Source organism: Panicum hallii, chromosome 7 (genome assembly GCF_002211085.1).
Source record: "Panicum hallii strain FIL2 chromosome 7, PHallii_v3.1, whole genome shotgun sequence".
Taxonomy (NCBI): domain Eukaryota; kingdom Viridiplantae; phylum Streptophyta; class Magnoliopsida; order Poales; family Poaceae; genus Panicum; species Panicum hallii.
This window is the reverse complement of record NC_038048.1, coordinates 22,049,838-22,068,241: the sequence shown is the minus strand read 5'-3', so window position 1 is coordinate 22,068,241 and position 18,404 is coordinate 22,049,838. Positions and strand designations below refer to the sequence as shown.

General features: G+C 45.4%; 1 protein-coding gene across 1 annotated transcript; it reads right to left on the bottom strand.

Moving 5' to 3' along the window:
• Window positions 1-980: 980 nt before the first annotated feature.
• On the bottom strand, window positions 981-18,060 carry LOC112900532 (trigger factor-like). The gene is made up of 5 exons (XM_025969387.1): window positions 17,896-18,060; window positions 16,526-16,690; window positions 16,152-16,343; window positions 15,888-16,046; window positions 981-1,073 (listed from the first exon to the last, which is right to left on the bottom strand). Exons 1-5 carry the CDS (start codon window positions 18,058-18,060, stop codon window positions 981-983), a joined length of 774 nt encoding a protein of 257 aa, XP_025825172.1.
• Between the last annotated feature and the right edge of the window lie 344 nt (window positions 18,061-18,404).

Below are 18,404 nucleotides of genomic sequence, written 5' to 3'. Positions count from 1 at the left end.
CGCTACTGACATGGGCATCAAGCTGATCAGGTCATCTCCATATTATGCTCAAGCAAATGGACAAGCGGAAGCCTCGAATCAGAGCCTTATCAAGTTGATCAAGAGAAAGATTGATGAGCATCCTAGGCGTTGGCATGAAGTATTGTCAGAGGCATTATGGGCATACCGTATTTCGTGCCACGAAGCAACAAGAACTTCTCCTTATCACCTGGTGTATGGATAGGAGGCTGTATTACCATGGGAGATTATGGCCGGCTCGAGACGCATAGAGTTCTAAAATGACCTAACAGCTGAAGAATATGTTGCTCTGATGAATGACAATGTTGAGGACCTTACGGAGCTCAGACTTTGGTCACTTGAGAAAATCAAAGAAAATAAGGCCAAGGTAGCCCGCACATACAACAAGAAAGTCAAGCCAAAAGAATTCCAAGTTGGAGACCTGGTTTGGGAAGCGGTGCTACCATTGGGGACTAAGGATGCAGCATATGTCTCTCCAAATTGGCATGGGCCTTATAGAGTTGACCAAGTCCTACCTGGGAACGCATATATGCTCGAGGAGTTAGATGGCGTCAAGTTTCCAGTGGCGGTCAATGGTCAACATCTCAAGAAATATTTCCCATGTATGTGGGATGATGTGCAATGAACCCGATGCTACCCATCAGGCTGTAAGCCGATGCATTCACTTGGCCCAAACGAGTGGAAGCCGATGCTACGCATCAGGCTATGAGCCGATACAACCTGATGTCCCGTACAGGTGGAAGCCGATGTTATGCATCAGGCTGGACACAAGGAAAGGGGGCGACACGTGCAGTCGGCCCGCGTATAAACAAATATACATATATATACATATATATATATACATATATATATATATATTTCGTACCCAACACACTAAGTTGGTCAAATAGCTGATGTATAACCATCGACTTTAGAATTTAATTGGGAAGACAACCGGCTACAAGAAGTGATTACAAAGTAGCCTACTGAAGGAACTCGTCGATGGCTGCGATAGCTTCAAATCGGACGCGGTCAGCTTCAGCAATCACTGCTTCGTCGTCCTTGTCCGCACCTGACTGAAGCGTCCACCCCATCAGGGAAGACTTAAAAGTGATGCTTTATCAGTCCCAAGAGGCTGATAACACTTTTATTACATCAGATGGTACATCACCGTACAACTCTACGCGGTAATGGGCAGTGAAGCGCCACTATCGTGAGGATTACAACTAAGACCCACACTACTACACTAGCTACGAAAAGAGGGTCATCAGAGTCTTGTGCCATGCGGAACTCCCGTGGTGGCCCTAACCACAGGCAAGACTGGGTGCAGGACGAAACCCTACTCGACGTCTTCGGGGAGGTAGTCTGGATCTTCTGCTGTAAAAAGTAAGAATGGGGTGAGTACAAACGTACTCAGCAAGTCCAATCACACCCACGGAGGGGGGTATAACAGAAATCAATGCACAGGACAATCCAATGATAAAGTTATGGTTCATTTGCGAAAGACTCGGATGTATGCAAAGGTTCATTTAAAAACATTTTCAAAACAAGTTTTCCAATACCAAGGAGCACATGATGTTGATCCACACAGGATCCAAGTTTTAAGCTGCTACCGGACTCCCAGTCCGTCATAGCACATGGCACAACGGCCGGACACTTTCCAAACAACCCACACCAGTCCAACCTCAACTAGAGAGAAACACTAGTTATGTGACCACACCGTAACTTGCCCAATACCGTGGGCATGGCTATTCGAATAGATTTTTAACTCTGCAGAGGTGTGCAACTTTACCCACAGGTGGGGTACCACAGCACGATCACCTTAGTGTCGGTGTAGATCCCAACAAAGCCATTACCCACCTTAGCTAGACCTGACTAGCCACCCCAGGATCCATCAAGGGGTCATTTGACCTATCTCTAAGGTTTAACCAGGTTATCACAAAATAAGGGTGGCTATCCTACCATGCTTTCTCAAGCAAAACCATGCATTTTTATAAAACAGGCCAATGGGTCGTGTTCATAAAAACTAGGGCAGAAACATGCATCAAAGGGAGGGATTGAACTTGCCATCTTCAAATCCTTGCGGGAGGTCCTGATCGAAGCACTGTCCCTCGGGTTCGGGGTCGCAAAACTGGTCCTCGTTCGCTTGATCACAGTCGGGACCTTCCTCGTTCACTCCGTGTCCTACGACGCAAACAAACAGGCACCCAATCAATCGAACGAACTAAAAGCTTTTATCGTTGAGTTCGAGTCGGAAACAGATTAGTTATGGAGATAGGGACGATATTTTTGGGTGGTTTCCTGATGGCATAGTCAAAACTATGCTAAGAAGGGTGTAGTAAAGTTTCGGGTTAATCGGAGGTTGTTTGGCGCATAAAATGATGAGTTAAAATAGGGTTCGGGGGTGAAACAGGGGTCCAGGGACTTATTCGTAACTATCTAGAGAGGATAAGGACCTATTTGTGAACCCTAGAAACATTCAGGGTATGTTAAAGGGTGTCGGGGTATATTTAGGTTTATGTAATGGAGGGGTTCGGTTTGAAATAATAGAAAGGGCAGGGTTCCTTTTGCAAAAGGAAGTAAAAAGAGGAAGGTTCTTATTTGGAAATGGGAACAAGGCAGGGGGGTATCAAGCATATTTTCCCTGTTCTTCTTCCTCTCCCCGTGACCGAAGCAGAGGAAGGGGGGAGGGGCAACGGCGGCGGCCAATTCGGCTGGCCAGGGCCCAAGGGCGGCCCGGGGCAGGGGAATGAGGGAGAGGGGGGGTAAGGGGGATCGGTTCCCGGCCTTACCTTGGGCCGGGGTGGCGTGTGGAGGTGGGGCGACGGGAGCGGCGGCAGCGGCCTTGGGGGCACGGCGGGACGGCGCTAGGGCAAAGGGGGGGGGGGTAGAGGCTGGGTGTGTCGCGGCGGTTGTGGGGGTGCCGGGGTGCCCCTCGGCCCTATTTATAGGCGGCCGAGGTGGTGAGGCGGGGGGGGGGGGGGGGAGGGGGTCGGCCGGCGGCTCCGCGGGCGGCCATTAATGGCATTTGGCCGTTCACGACCGTCGTGGTGCGGCGTGGTGGCGAGGGCGCTGAGGCGTCGCACGTGGGGGGGGGGGGGGCTGGGACGGCATAATGGCGAGCGTGCACGCGGAGCACGGCGGGGAAACAGCGCGCGCGGCGGTGGTGCGGCACGCGACGGGCGGCGCGGCTACGCAGGGGAGGGCGCGTGCGTGCGCGCACGGCGCGGCGAGGCGTGGGCCAGGGGCGGGGGTGCGAGCGGCGGGCGGCACGGCGTGGCGCACGGCCATGTGTTGCGCGTGTGTGTCACGGAGGGAGGCCGGGGCAGGGGCTCGCGCGCGGCGTGGGCAGGGCCGGCGCGCGGCCAGGGGCGGCCGAGCGGCGTTCGGGCGTGCGTCAAGGGGGGGGAAGAAGGAGAGAGAGAAGGGAGAAGGAGGGAAAAGAAAAGAAAGGAAAAAGGGAAAAGGGGAGAAAAAGAAAAGGGAGGGAAAAGGAAAAGAAAAGGAAAAAGAAAATAGGCGGGAAATAGAAAAGAGGAGGAGAAGGAAAGAGAGGGGAGGAAAATTGTGACACCCTAGGTGTCAAATTGTACCATAATAGGTTATGAAGTGTAATGCATGTGTTGAAATGTATAAGGTTGGATGTAATTGTAGAAATAAGATCTTATGTGTAATTTTATAAAAATATGAGTCCTTTTGTGCAAGATGTATGAGTTGCAAAAGTAACTTTTAAAGTTTACTAGGGGTTTATATGTAAAAATGTTAGTCATCATGACAGTTTTGAAAACTTGCATGTAAGTCTAAAAGTATGTGAGTTTTACTTTGGGAAGGACAAAACTTTTATAAAGTTCAAATTTAGTCCAAGTTATCAAAATAAATATGTATACTTTGAGTTTTTGAATTCAAACCCTAAAGCAATGTTGTAGAGCTTGAAAGGTTACACATTTTCTATTTTGGCCATTTTTTCATTAGAACCCTGTAACAGTGAGAAATTTAGCTTTACTTTCAGGCCCTTAAAGTTTTTGTAATTTGCAATCAAGTCCTTGGCGCCCCTCCACCCTTCTTCTTCCTCTGGCAGTCCTTCTGCTCCTCTGTTCTTGCGCCGCCGCCGCCGTTCCTCGGTTTCCGACCACTGCAGTGCAGCCCCCTTGCCCCCCCTCACTCCCAGGCGCCGCCCTAGCCCTGCTCTCTGCCCTAGCCCGCCCCGTGGCCTCTCCTCGCGCCACCACGCGCCTGCCGCCGCTGCCCGAGCCATTTGCGCGGCCGACCCCTCCACGCCGCCGTGGTCCTCGGCCTTACGCCCCTCCCTTACCTCCTCCTCCCTATATATAGCTGCCCTAGGACCTGTTGAAGCTAGTCCCCACCCTTTTGCGCCTCTCTCTCTCGCCGGAGCTCTGCTCCCAGTACCACCCCGCCGCCGCCCTTCGGCTTCACGCCGGCGACCCCTTCCCGACCTCCCCAAGCCCGACCAAGGCTTCAAACGAGTGCGTCTCGGTGCCCTCTCACTCCCCACCCCCTTCCCCTTGCCATCCGAGCCCTTCCCTCACCGGATTTGAGCCAAGACCGAGCTTGCCCCGGCCGGCCATGGCAGAAGGGCATAGTTGTGAAGCTCCAACTTTTTCTGAGGGCCTATATGAAAGATTTTGATTCTTTCTCCTTTTCAATGTGCTGAACTTTGAAAATTCCTAGGAAATCATAGAAAATTCAAAAAAATGTAAAACCTATTGGACCTGAATCCTTATTTCAAACTCTATCACTCTTGTTTTGGGACCATGTTATGAAAGTATATGATTTGTGCTATGTTTAAAATAGAAGTAAATGAATGCTTGTTATTTCATGTGAGTGGTATTGCTGACTTGTAAATTCAATAGAAAATTGTAGGAAATTCCAAAAATTGCAAAACCAGTTTTGTTGGAAACTAGATTTTGGACCCTACAACTTCTATTAAGTAAGTTTGATATGAAACTAAATATTTTTGGAATCTATGTTAGATCTAATAGAAGAGAGTGTAATATTCATAGTTCCTGCATGTTAACTTTGTTGATCATGATTTTTGGTATGCAATCTCTATAGATAAGTATGCATTGATGTGGAATTTTCAAACTTAATCTTGTTTTGTAATTTAAATTCTTTTAAGTTAATCAATTTAATTGGTTTTATAGTAGAATTAGTTAGGTATACCCTTTATAGCTTATCTAATTAGATCTCCTGGTCAGCATCTTTAAATATGCAATTGATCTGTGTTTAAATTTTCAAAACTTTATAACCCTAATTATCCAGGGTTCACATTCAATTTTGAATTTAATTTAAACTTGAAATATTTAATTTCTGTTTCCAATTAAATCAATGCTATAATCATAAGTTGAATGTAAATGATTCAAAGCTTAGGTTCCTTTTTGTACCATGAGTTCTTGAGTGTTAACCTTTTGGATTGCAACTTTACCGTGAATTGAGATGAAAGTGTGTGTATCCATTAAACTCCATCTTGCATATCATGTAGACTCGACCACTCTCACCGACGGAAATTACCAGCTAATCCCGGAGCCAGAAGGAGGTTGTCCTGAAGACCCCGCGAACTTCGTCAGGGAATTCTCTGAAGGCCTGAACCAAAGTTCGGACGTTATTAATTTGACTAACCCCAGCCCCACCAGTAAAGGCAAGCCCCAGACATGACCCACTATTTTAATTATACTGCAATCTATATCTATTTACGTAATTCTATATATTAAGTTCTTAGGAATTGCTTGAAACCCTAGATGCATGGATCCTAGGAACCAATGTATTGCACCTGAGGTCATATCGATTAGATGCTCTGCTAATAGAACCGGTAGAAGTCGGGTGATTCCCTGTCACTCGCGCGATATAGGAAATTTAATGTTTACATTCCTGTTATCACTATAAGGATGACGGACGGGAGTTTTGTGAGGTATCATGGTTGAGGTGATACCCCGTCTGTGTTGTTGAATTTTGATAAGGTCGCGGTGTGTGCCGATCGGGGTTAAGCGTTTGAAAGTACTAACCACATGCCGCGAAATATGGTAAGCGGTAAGCCTAGTAACCAATCGACCCGAGGAGTGGACATACCTCCCACCACATGTATTTGGTTCTTCTGGTTACTTGATTCGATTGAGGAAGTACGTGTTGCAAGGGCAACCAGGAATACGGGTTTTGTAGTCGCGCTACAGACGTATGTCCTGCACTTTGGAAGTGCGTATGTTACTGCAGTCGCTTGTGGTGGATCTGATCCACGAGTTGGAATGAAAGGCAAACGGTTATCCGGAACGACCCTTTGGTGTTCCAAGTGTGTGAGTTAGGTTTACCTTGCAAGGTTAAATTCGATTCAGAATCGTCCGCCTCTCATGATGATTGAGACTACTTAATCCCTTTATCACACAGAGTAACAAGAGCAACTATATGATGAGTAATACTGATGGTTGAGATTCAGAGGAGTGGACATACCTCCCACCACATGTATTTGGTTCTTCTGGTTACTTGATTCGATTGAGGAAGTACGTGTTGCAAGGGCAACCAGGAATACGGGTTTTGTAGTCGCGCTACAGACGTATGTCCTGCACTTTGGAAGTGCGTATGTTCCTGCAGTCGCTTGTGGTGGATCTGATCCACGAGTTGGAATGAAAGGCAAACGGTTACTCCGGAACGACCCTTTGGTGTTCCAAGTGTGTGAGTTAGGTTTACCTTGCAAGGTTAAATTCGATTCAGAATCGTCCGCCTCTCATGATGATTGAGACTACTTAATCCCTTTATCACACAGAGTAACAAGAGCAACTATATGATGAGTAATACTGATGGTTGAGATAAAGAGCTCTACCTTGCTTGCTTAGTTATAAGTGCCTATCTAGAATGGATAATCATATAGAACTTGAAAGCTAAAAGTTGAAAATAAGGATCTACTCTTAGTTGCTTTTCAGCTAAAACTAAACCTAGAACTATTATAAGCCTTCATAAGTCTAGTTATGGGCTAAAGTATAGCCAATCCCAGGTAAGCCTTGCTAAGTATTAGTATACTCAGCCTTGCTAGTTATATGTTTTGCAGGTAATGTCTTGAAGACCCTACTCTTTCCCTACCTTGGCCCTGAGCTTTTCCAGAAGATTGGTCTGAGGAATGGGATCCGTCCCCGACCAATACTGATAATCTCGAGTGATGTCGTGTCAAGGCTTAGCATGACATCCGTCTTGGTGACGTGTTGTAATCATCACGTATGTTTTCTGCCGCCAAAAACCATAGCTTTAACGGTGTGTAATCCTTTCTCTAGATTTGAAACTTCGTACTTCTTTTGGAAACTCTTGTAATGTAATTCTCTGTGATGTAAAATGTGAGGGTGATTGTATCTCTGGACTTACCTTCGTGTGAGGTAACCTTATTTGATCCTGTGTATCAGTGGTTTATCAGGACGTTACCCGACAGGCCAAGGGATTATACCGTTTGAAGCACGTTGGAGCCCTCGGAAGTGGACTCACGTACTTGAGCCGGTATAATTCAGGTTGGTTCTGCCACAGCTGGTATCAGAGCTATAAGGTTACCCTGGAGATATATTTTACCTTAAAAATGCTTTCAGTATAAAAGTTTGACCACCAAAATGTTTGGCAAAACTACGTTGGTTTCGTTAAGGATCGTGCTTAGTACGTAAAGCCCTAGGGTAATGTTTATGAGGGAAATAGAGGTGGCTATATATATATAACCCTAACTACCAGCATTACTTTTCTGTTAAAACTTAAATTCATGTACAACCCAACTTTACTTTTTGTAACGACATCTTCGATGGTGAGGTAAGGAGGTAAGGATCCTCAGCCAACTGAGGGAGCTTGGCCTTCCCGTCGGTGATGCGAACCGAACGCTGTTTCTCAAGCAGTGGCCTACTTGAGATGCTGCCAATGTACCAACTTAGGTTGACTACATTGGGAGTATATGGTTCGGTGCAGGGTATGGCGATCGCTGTTCATACCCCCGCATTTTGCGGTACCCCCGTGAATACGTTGTTTCGATAACGTATGCTAACATTATCTGTACGACGGTAATTGTACAGATGCTGTTTCTATAGTGAACAGTAATGAATGGGAACGCTTTCATGACATGCTGGCATGAAAGGTTCATTGGATATATGTATTGTGGTTTTCTGCAGGTACACTAACCACGATTACGAAACTAGGACGGATAGGGTTTATCGACTAGTTAATAGTGAGAGACGTATGTATAATGCCACCGAAGTTAACCACGTAAGTCCAAAGATATTTGGCAGTTATTTTGGATTGTGAGGACGAGTAGAACGTGCATGTAAAACTCATCATCAAATACAATGTGTGTTTTGGTTCTTTTAAGGATATGTGGTAGGTTGTTAATCTCTGGTGTGGTTAACGGGATTCTTGTGGTAGTGTTGGTCAAGTATCTTAAGTATCTTTCTGATTTCCAACCTTTGCTGTATCAGAACCGGTTGTCTCGTCCTATTTACCTTGTAAGTCTTCAGCAGGGTAAATAAATTTTATCATCTGAATTTTTGTTTCAGATGGTTGGAGCCACACATGGAACCCCGAAAGGTTTCCGGGCAGATCAATCCAGCAATTTCCAACAACCATCCCTATCACTTTCACATCTAGCCGAGGTTATGGCTCGGCAAATTGAACTTCTCAACTTATTGGTACAAGCACAGCAGAATCAACAACACCAGTAGTCACGAGGTTGTGATGAACCTCTGGTAGCAACCTATCAAGATTTCCTCAGTACTCAGGCCCCGCTGTTCAGCAAAGCGGAGGAGCCCTTGGATGCCGATGCTTGGTTCCGCACCATTGAATCTAAGTTTGCTCTTCTTACGATTCCATGTGCGGACTCCAACAAGGCTCATTTTGCTGCCCAACAATTACGCTGAGCTGCCCGTATCTGGTGGGATAATTATTGTGCTATGCAAACGGATGGCCATGTTATCTCCTGGGAAGAATTCCGTAATGCCTTCAGGGCACATCATATACCTGAAGGGCTGATGGAGCGGAAACTGAATGAGTTCTTGGTACTTACTCAAGGCACCCGCACCGTACTGCAATATGCACAGGCTTTTAATCACCTGTGTCAGTATGCGGGCTATCATGCTGATAATGATGCCAAGAAGCAAGATTGTTTGCGTCGAGGTTTGAATATTAAGCTCAAAGAATATCTGAATCTTATCAAGGCGAATACCTTTAGTGAGCTGGTTAACATAGCTTTAACTCAGGAGGATTGTATTACAGCACACCATGCCGAAAAGAAGCGAAGGATCTCCACTGGACCTGCGAGCATTAAACCCCCGCAGTATCAGTTGGTTCCGAATGTATCGCCAAGAGCGCCATAGCAAAATACCCTGATCGGCAGACTGGTTTCCAAGCCATCTCAACAACAAGAAGAGTATCAACCTCCTGTACCTCTGCAACAACCACAACAATTTGGCCCACGGCCAAATGTTCAACAAATCCAACAGAGAAGCAACACCTATCACGGTTTCAATTGCGAAAGTGCGGAACACTTCATCAGAGATTGTCCGCAGCCCAAGAAGCCTAATCAAGGGCAGAGTACCAGTCAGAATGACCAGAACAAGGGTAAGAGGCCAATGATGCAAGTCCGGTAGGGACAAGTTAACTTCACTACCCTTGCAGAACTTCCGGATGGAGCTCCTATTATGTCGGGTACATTCTTTATACACCATAACCCAGTTGTTACATTATTCGATTCTGGAGCAACTCATAGTTTCATTAGTAACAACTGTGGTACCTGAATAGGACTTGATCTCTGTTCTACTAAAGGGTCATATATGATTTCTACCCCTGGAGGAAAGATTACTTCTAACCAAATGGTTAAAAGTGTGCCAATTCAGTTAGGCAGTAAACTAATCAAGACTAACTTAGTACTGCTAAATCTAGAGGGTATTGATGTTATACTCGGGACAAATTGGATGACAGAACATGGAGTACTGTTAGACATCTCATCCCGAGTTATTGAGATTAACTCACCACATCAAGAAGTTATTATCCTCTATCTGCCTCAGCAAGAGTATTTGCACCCTTGCATTTATGCCATCACAGACGTCAAAGTAAAAGATATCCCAGTAGTCTGTGAATATCCCGATGTCTTTCCAGATGACTTGCCTGGGATGCCACCAGACAGAGACATCGGGTTCATTGTTGAACGTCAACCTGGCACCGCTCCTATTTCGAAGAGGCCGTATCGCATGTCTCCAAATGAATTGGCTGAATTGAAAATTCAACTTCAAGATCTTCTTGATAAAGGTTTTATACGCCCAAGTGCGTCACCTTGGGGTTGTCCTGCTCTTTTCGTCAAAAAGAAGGACAATAGCCTAAGACTATGTGTTGATTATCATCCACTCAATGCGGTCACTATCAAAAATAAGTACCCACTTCCCCGCATTGATATTTTGTTCGATCAATTAGCTGGAGCTAAGGTCTTCTCTAAGATTGACTTACGCTCTTGTTATCATCAGATCAAGATTAGGCCTTGTGACATTCCAAAAACGGCCTTCTCAACCAGATATGGACTTTATGAATATCTGGTTATGTCATTTGGGCTTACCAATGCACCGGCGTATTTCATGTATCTCATGAATTCAGTCTTTATGCCGGAACTTGACAAATTCGTCGTGGTCTTCATTGATGATATTCTGATATATTCCAAGACTAATGAAGACCATGCTGATCACATACGCATCGTTCTTCAACGACTACGTGATCATCGCCTCTATGCCAAATTCTCAAAATGTGAATTTTGGCTGGGTAGTGTGAAATTTTTGGGACACACCATCTCTAGTGAAGGCATATCGGTTGACCCAACCGAAGTCCAGGAAGTTATGGATTGGAAGCCTCCAACTTCGGTCCATCAAATACGGAGTTTCCTCGGATTGGCAGGATACTATCGCCGATTCATTCCAGATTTCTCCAAGATAGCTAAACCTATGACTGAACTGCTTAAGAAAGAGGTTAAGTTCCGCTGGGATGATAAGTGTGATAAAGCATTCCACACTTCGAGAAGACTTCTAACAACTGCCCCAGTGCTGGCTCAACCAGATATCTACTGTGATGCTTCGGGAACTGGCCTTGGTTGTGTTTTTATGCAAAACAACCGAGTCATTGCTTATGCATCCCGAGCACTTCGGAACCATGAACGAAATTATCCAACACATGATCTTGAATTGGCAGCTGTTATTCATGCTCTCAAGATCTGGAGACATCATCTTATGGGTGCTAAGTGCAACATCTATACTGACCATAAGAGCCTCAAGTATATCTTCACTCAAGCTGACTTAAATATGAGGCAAAGGCGTTGGTTAGAACTGATTAAAGACTACGATCTTGAGGTACACTACCATCCTGGCAAGGCCAATGTGGTTGCGGATGCCCTTAGCCGCAAGGCACATTGTCACTGTTTATCCATAGCAACCTTCAGTGACACTCTCTGCAATCAGATGAGGAAGCTCCATTTAGAAATCATTCCTCAAGGTAGTCTAAATCTTTTATCGATCGAGTCTACCCTTCGAGATAAAATCATCATGTCTCAACTACATAATGAGGGCATCAAAATTATCAAATCAAAGTTATCTCTGGGAGAAGCCAAATATAAGTGTTTTAACACCGATCATCAAGGAGTTCTATGGTTCAACAATCGTATTGTTGTACCTCAAGACCATCCACTTCGTAAGCAAATCCTTGATGAAGCCCATCTATCTAAATTCTCTATTCATCCTGGTAGTACCAAAATGTATCAAGATCTACGACGGAATTTTTGGTGGACCAGAATGAAAAGAGAAATTGCTAAATATGTATCCGAGTGCGATACGTGCCAGAGAGTTAAAGCCAGTCATCTCAAGGCATCTGGTACACTCCAACCATTGCCCATTCCGTCATGGAAATGGGAAGACATTAGTATGGATTTTATTGTTGGTCTTCCTAACACCTCCCAAAAACATGACTCCATATGGGTAATCATTGATAGACTCACAAAAATAGCTCACTTTATTCCCGTACATACTACTTATTCCGCCAAGAAGTATGCTGAAGTCTATCTTGATCAAATTGTTCGGTTGCATGGTGTCCCTAAGACTATTATTTCTGATCGGGGGGCACAATTCATTGCACACTTCTGGGAACAACTACAGTCTGCTCTTGGATCCAAACTGATTCGAAGCTCTGCATATCATCCCCAGACTGATGGACAGACTGAGCGAGTCAACCAAATTCTTGAAGACATGCTCCGAGCTTGTATTATTCATTATGGTACAAGCTGGGACAAATATCTTGCTCTGGCTGAATTCTCTTATAACAACAGTTATCAATCTAGCCTTCAGATGGCTCCTTTTGAAGCGTTATACGGTCGCAGATGTCGAACTCCTTTGAGTTGGTCCGAGACCGGTGAACGCAAAATCTTTGGACAGATCTAGTTGTCGAAGCCGAAGATAAAGTCAAGATTATTCAAGCCAACCTTAAAATAGCTCAGTCCAGATTGAAAATCTATGCAGATAAAAGAAGGAAGCCTCTGCAATTCCAAACAGGAGATTTTGTCTATCTCCGAGTATCTCCTACCAAGGGTGTTCAGCGTTTCGGCATAAAAGGGAAATTAGCACCACGGTATGTTGGACCCTTTGAGATTCTTAAGGTCTGTGGCCCCGTGGCTTACAAAATTCGCCTCCCATCTCAATTGGCTGCCTTTCACGATGTCTTCCATGTCTCTCAACTCAAGAAATGTATTAAAGTACCTACGGAGATCATTGAAACCACCGCCATTGAGATTGAGCCTGATCTGTCTTACATCGAGCAACCTATTCAAATTTTGGATACTAAGGAAAGAGCCACCAGGAGAAAGACGATTAAGATGTACAAGATTTTGTGGGATCACCACACCGAAGAAGAAGCAACTTGGGAAACAGAATCTTATCTTCAACAAAATTTCCCAAACTTCCTTCAAGCCAATCCCCAAACCTAATCGTCTGATTCTTTCTACAATCGAATCTTGGGACGAGATTCCTTTTAGGGGGGAGGCTGTGACACCCTAGGTGTCAAATTGTACCATAATAGGTTATGAAATGTAATGCATGTGTTGAAATGTATAAGGTTGGATGTAATTGTAGAAATAAGACCTTATGTGTAAGTTTATAAAAATATGAGTCCTTTTGTGCAAGATGTATGAGTTGCAAAAGTAACTTTTAAAGTTTACTAGGGGTTTATATGTAAAAATGTTAGTCATCATGATAGTTTTGAAAACTTGCATGTAAGTCTAAAAGTATGTGAGTTTTACTTTGGGAAGGACAAAACTTTTATAAAGTTCAAATTTAGTCCAAGTTATCAAAATAAATATGTATACTTTGAGTTTTTGAATTCAAACCCTAAAGCAATGTTGTAGAGCTTGAAAAGTTACACATTTTCTATTTTGGCCATTTTTCCATTAGAACCCTGTAACAGTGGGAAATTTAGCTTTACTTTCAGGCCCTTAAAGTTTTTGTAATTTGCAATCAAGTCCTTGGCGCCCCTCCACCCTTCTTCTTCCTCTGGCAGTCCTTCTGCTCCTCTGTTCTTGCGCCGCCGCCGCCGTTCCTCGGTTTCCGACCACTACAGTGCAGCCCCCCTTGCCCCCCTCACTCCCAGGCGCCGCCCTAGCCCTGTTCTCCACCCTAGCCCGCCCCCGTGGCCTCTCCTCGCGCCACCACGCGCTTGCCGCCGCCGCCCGAGCCATTTGCGCGGCCGACCCCTCCACGCCGCCGTGGTCCTCGGCCTTACGCCCCTCCCTTACCTCCTCCTCCCTATATATAGCTGCCCTAGGACCTGTTGAAGCTAGTCCCCACCCTCTTGCGCCTCTCTCTCTCGCCGAAGCTCTGCTCCCAGTACCACCCCGCCGCCGCCCTTCGGCTTCACGCCGGCGACCCCCTTCCCGACCTCCCCAAGCCCGACCAAGGCTTCAAACGAGTGCGTCTCGGTGCCCTTTCACTCCCCACCCCCTTCCCCTTGCCATCCGAGCCCTTCCCTCGCCGGATTTGAGCCAAGACCGAGCTTGCCCCGGCCGGCCATGGCAGAAGGGCATAGTTGTGAAGCTCCAACTTTTTCTGAGGGCCTATATGAAAGATTTTGATTCTTTCTCCTTTTCAATGTGCTGAACTTTGAAAATTCCTAGGAAATCATAGAAAATTCAAAAAAATGTAAAACTTATTGGACCTGAATCCTTATTTGAAACTATATCACTCTTGTTTTGTGACCATGTTATGAAAGTATATGATTTGTGCTGTGTTTAAAATAGAAGTAAACGAATGCTTGTTATTTCATGTGAGTGGTATTGCTGACTTGTAAATTCAATAGAAAATTGTAGGAAATTCCAAAAATTGCAAAACCAGTTTTGTTGGAAACTAGATTTTGAACCCTACAACTTTTATTAAGTAAGTTTGATATGAAACTAAATATGTTTGGAATCTATGTTAGATCTAAGATAAGAGAGTGTAATATTCATAGTTCCTGCATGTTAACTTTGTTGATCATGATTTTTGGTATGCAATCTCTATAGATAAGTATGCATTGATGTGGAATTTTCAAAATTAATCTTGTTTTGTAATTTAAATTATTTTAAGTTAATCAATTTAATTGGTTTTATAGTAGAATTAGTTAGGTATACCCTTTACAACTTATCTAATTAGATCTCCTGGTCAGCATCTTTAAATATACAATTGATCTGTGTTTAAATTTTCAAAACTTTATAATCCTAATTATCCAGGGTTCATATTCAATTTTGAATTTAATTTGAACTTGAAATATTTAATTTCTGTTTCCAATTAAATCAATGCTATAATCATAAGTTGAATGTAAATGATTCAAAGCTTAGGTTCCTTTTTGTACCATGAGTTCTTGAGTGTTAACCTTTTGGATTGCAACTTTACTATGAATTGAGATGAAAGTGTGTGCATCCATTAAACTCCATCTTGCATATCATGTAGACTCGACCACTCTCGCCGATGAAAATTACCAGCTAATCCCGGAGCCAGAAGGAGGTTGTCCTGAAGACCCCGCGAACTTCGTCAGGGAATTCTCTGAAGGCCCGAACCAAAGTTCGGACGTTATTAATTTGACTAACCCCAGCCCCACCAGTAAAGGCAAGCCCCGGACATGACCCACTATTTTAATTATACTGCAATCTATATCTATTTACGTAATTCTATATATTAAGTTCTTAGGAATTGCTTGAAACCCTAGATGCATGGATCCTAGGAACCAATGTATTGCACCTGAGGTCATATTGATTAGATGCTCTGCTAATAGAACCGGTAGAAGTCGGGTGATTCCCTGTCACTCGCGCGATATATGAAATGTAATGTTTACATTCCTGTTATCACTATAAGGATGACGGACGGGAGTTTTGTGAGGTATCATGGTTGAGGTGATACCCCGTCTGTGTTGTTGAATTTTGATAAGGTCGTGGTGTGTGCCGATCGGGGTTAAGCGTTTGAAAGTACTAACCACATGCCGCGAAATATGGTAAGCGGTAAGCCTAGTAACCAATCGGCCCGAGGAGTGGACATACCTCCCACCACATGTATTTGGTTCTTCTGGTTACTTGATTCGATTGAGGAAGTACGTGTTGCAAGGGCAACCAGGAATACAGGTTTTGTAGTCGCGCTACAGACGTATGTCCTGCACTTTGGAAGTGCGTATGTTCCTGCAGTCGCTTGTGGTGGATCTGATCCACGAGTCGGAATGAAAGGCAAACGGTTACTCCGGAACGACCCTCTGGTGTTCCAAGTGTGTAAGTTAGGTTTACCTTGTAAGGTTAAATTCGATTCAGAATTAGACCCTGGAAGAAGGTAGAAAATTAGTACAGCACAGGGAAAGGGAGACGCAAACGGCTCGGTGAGAAAACACACCTGTTCTGAAGAAGGAGTGATAGCCAATGAGGCGATGATCGGCTCCTGCGGGCACATCCTTATTGGAGAAGGATCGGTAGCTGATGAGGCGACGACCAGCTCCTGCAGATGCACCCTTGTCAGAGAAGGATCGAGAGCCGATGAGGCGATGATCGACTCCTGCAGACGCACCCTTGTCGGAAAAGGATCGATAGCCGAAGAGGTGGCGATCGGCTCCTGCAGACACACCCTTTTTGGAGAAGGGTTGGTAGCCGATGAGGGGACCATCGGCTCCTGCAGCTCCTGAAAGTTGACTAGAGTGTCGACCGTTGTGGCAAGACTCTCTGCAGTTTCCAGGGTCGGGTCCTGGAGGTTGACCAAGGGGTTGATTGCTGCCACAGGGTTCTCTGGAGCTTCTAGAGTGGGGACTTCTTGGCGTGCTGGCTCTTCTCCACTGGAGATATCCACGACATCAACCTGCAAGCAAGAAAAAGTAATTGAGTCAAAATATACCTGTTCAAAGGAATAAGTCTAAAGGAACCATGCAAACCTGGTTGATGTTCGGAGCTTCTCATTCCACAGAAGATGGTCCGGCCTCCTTTCGAATCTTCCTGACAGTCATCTTCTTCGCCTTCACCTGGGCTCGGGGGGGCAGCAACATTGGAGACTTGTTTTCGCTTGAAAGCCAGTTTTGCAGAACCAGGCTTGATCTGCATTATGGCCTTTGACGGGGGAGGCGCGTTCTTGCCAAAGAGGGTCATGGGAACAATTCGTGAGAACTTGAAGGTGGAGCCATTATCATTCTTGGGCTCCGGACCATCCTCCTGTTGCATAGAAAATGAATGGAATTGAAGAAAAGGATAGCGGAATCATGAGGAAATACTGAACTGATGATAATACCTCTTCCTCAGGGGCTTCATATTCGGTGTTGATCTGCTACAGCATTAGCCCCAAGGCCTTCCGGAAGACATGAGTCTTCTACATCGACCACCAGTCCTTGAAGCTGATGGCCAAAGAAGTGAAGGATAAGTCAACGGGGATTGGGAGGTGAAGAAGGGCTGGATGATGCAATGTCTAAGCCAGTGATCATCACCACATCTAGAAGGGTTGGGGTCATCGGCCCATGGCCAAATAAGAAGCAGTTCAAGGCATCAGACCAAAAATAGCCGATGGTCCTCAGAAGGTTCTCATTCTTTTCAAGGGGAGACAGTGACAGAGATAGAGCATCGGCTATTCCTACGGTCTCCCATATGGGTTGGTAGGTTTTTGCCACTCTATTGTACCAGGATACCCAGCCCTCGGGAGGATTTGGCCAGGCACGCAGGCTGTCGGCCCAAGAATCTAAATCTATATTTTGGCTCACGAACGGGATTCGATTGGCTTCACAAGAAATCAGATCTATCAGACGCTCATAAGAGTGAGGCGCAAGATAGAAAGAATTGGAGGAAGAAGGATGCGGCAAAAGAATGTCTAAAACCTAAAGGATTGAAAAGAGCCAAATAGCAGGAGAGAATCATTTAATACTTCAAAGGTTCAAATAATCACTTCATTAAATTAGCGAAGGTCAGAGTTTTACCTTCAGACCAAGGACGCCCGCATCGGCATTCGAAGATCCCGCCATCTGAAGCCCCAACGAAGATCGAAGGCCGGGGAACTGGACTAGGGTTTGTTGCGCAAGTGTCGAGTGCATGCTCTATGGTTTTGGTCCGGGTTTTGGCGATTGGAGTTATGAGCAAGGGTTTTGGAGTGCAACTTGGATTCGGGGAACCCGTGTAGATTTATTTTGAGAAAGTTCCGAATTATAGCAGAGAATAGAATCGATTTGAGTATCGACCTAGATCCGGATCGGCACTTTAAGGAAAGGAACCGATGCGTTGCCATCGGCTCCCGGTGAATCGGCTTCTCAACAGCTATTGACTAAACATAAGGTTCCCTTCATAGGGAAGGTCATTGCAAAAGGTGAGCCATTGCTCCTATAGCCGATCTATCGGCTTGATCCTACGATCTACCACTGGTAGGTGTCTGAGACTTTGCAGCGCTTGATCGGAGGAGTCGCGCTCGCGTCGCTGCTGTCGTCATCGCTGCCGCCATCGTCTCCGCTGTTGTTGGTGCTGAAGCTGCTGTCGTCTTCGGCTTCCTCATCATCATCGTCGTCATCCTCCGACAATCCACCAAGCAGGAAACCCCCTGCCATCGAGTCCTCTTCGGTTGATGAGGTATCGGCTTCTTCCTCTGAAGAAAAGAGGTCTCCCTCCCAGGATATGTTGTCCTTGTTGTCTTCATCCAGCTCCCTGCCGAGGAGAAGCTGGAGATCTTCACCGTCAGTCAGGGATTCATCATCCTCTAACCAAGTCTAGAAGTCCCACTCCTCTGCATCCCAATGCAGATGAGCGTAGGCCTCGTAGGCGGCGATGGGGTCATACTCTGGAGTTGCTTCTCGAGTGGACTCAGATTCGAAGGAAATGATGGAGGAAGCAGAGGAAGAAGAAGCCATTATGAGAGAAGGAAGGGTGTATTGGTGCGGTTGCTAATGGCTGA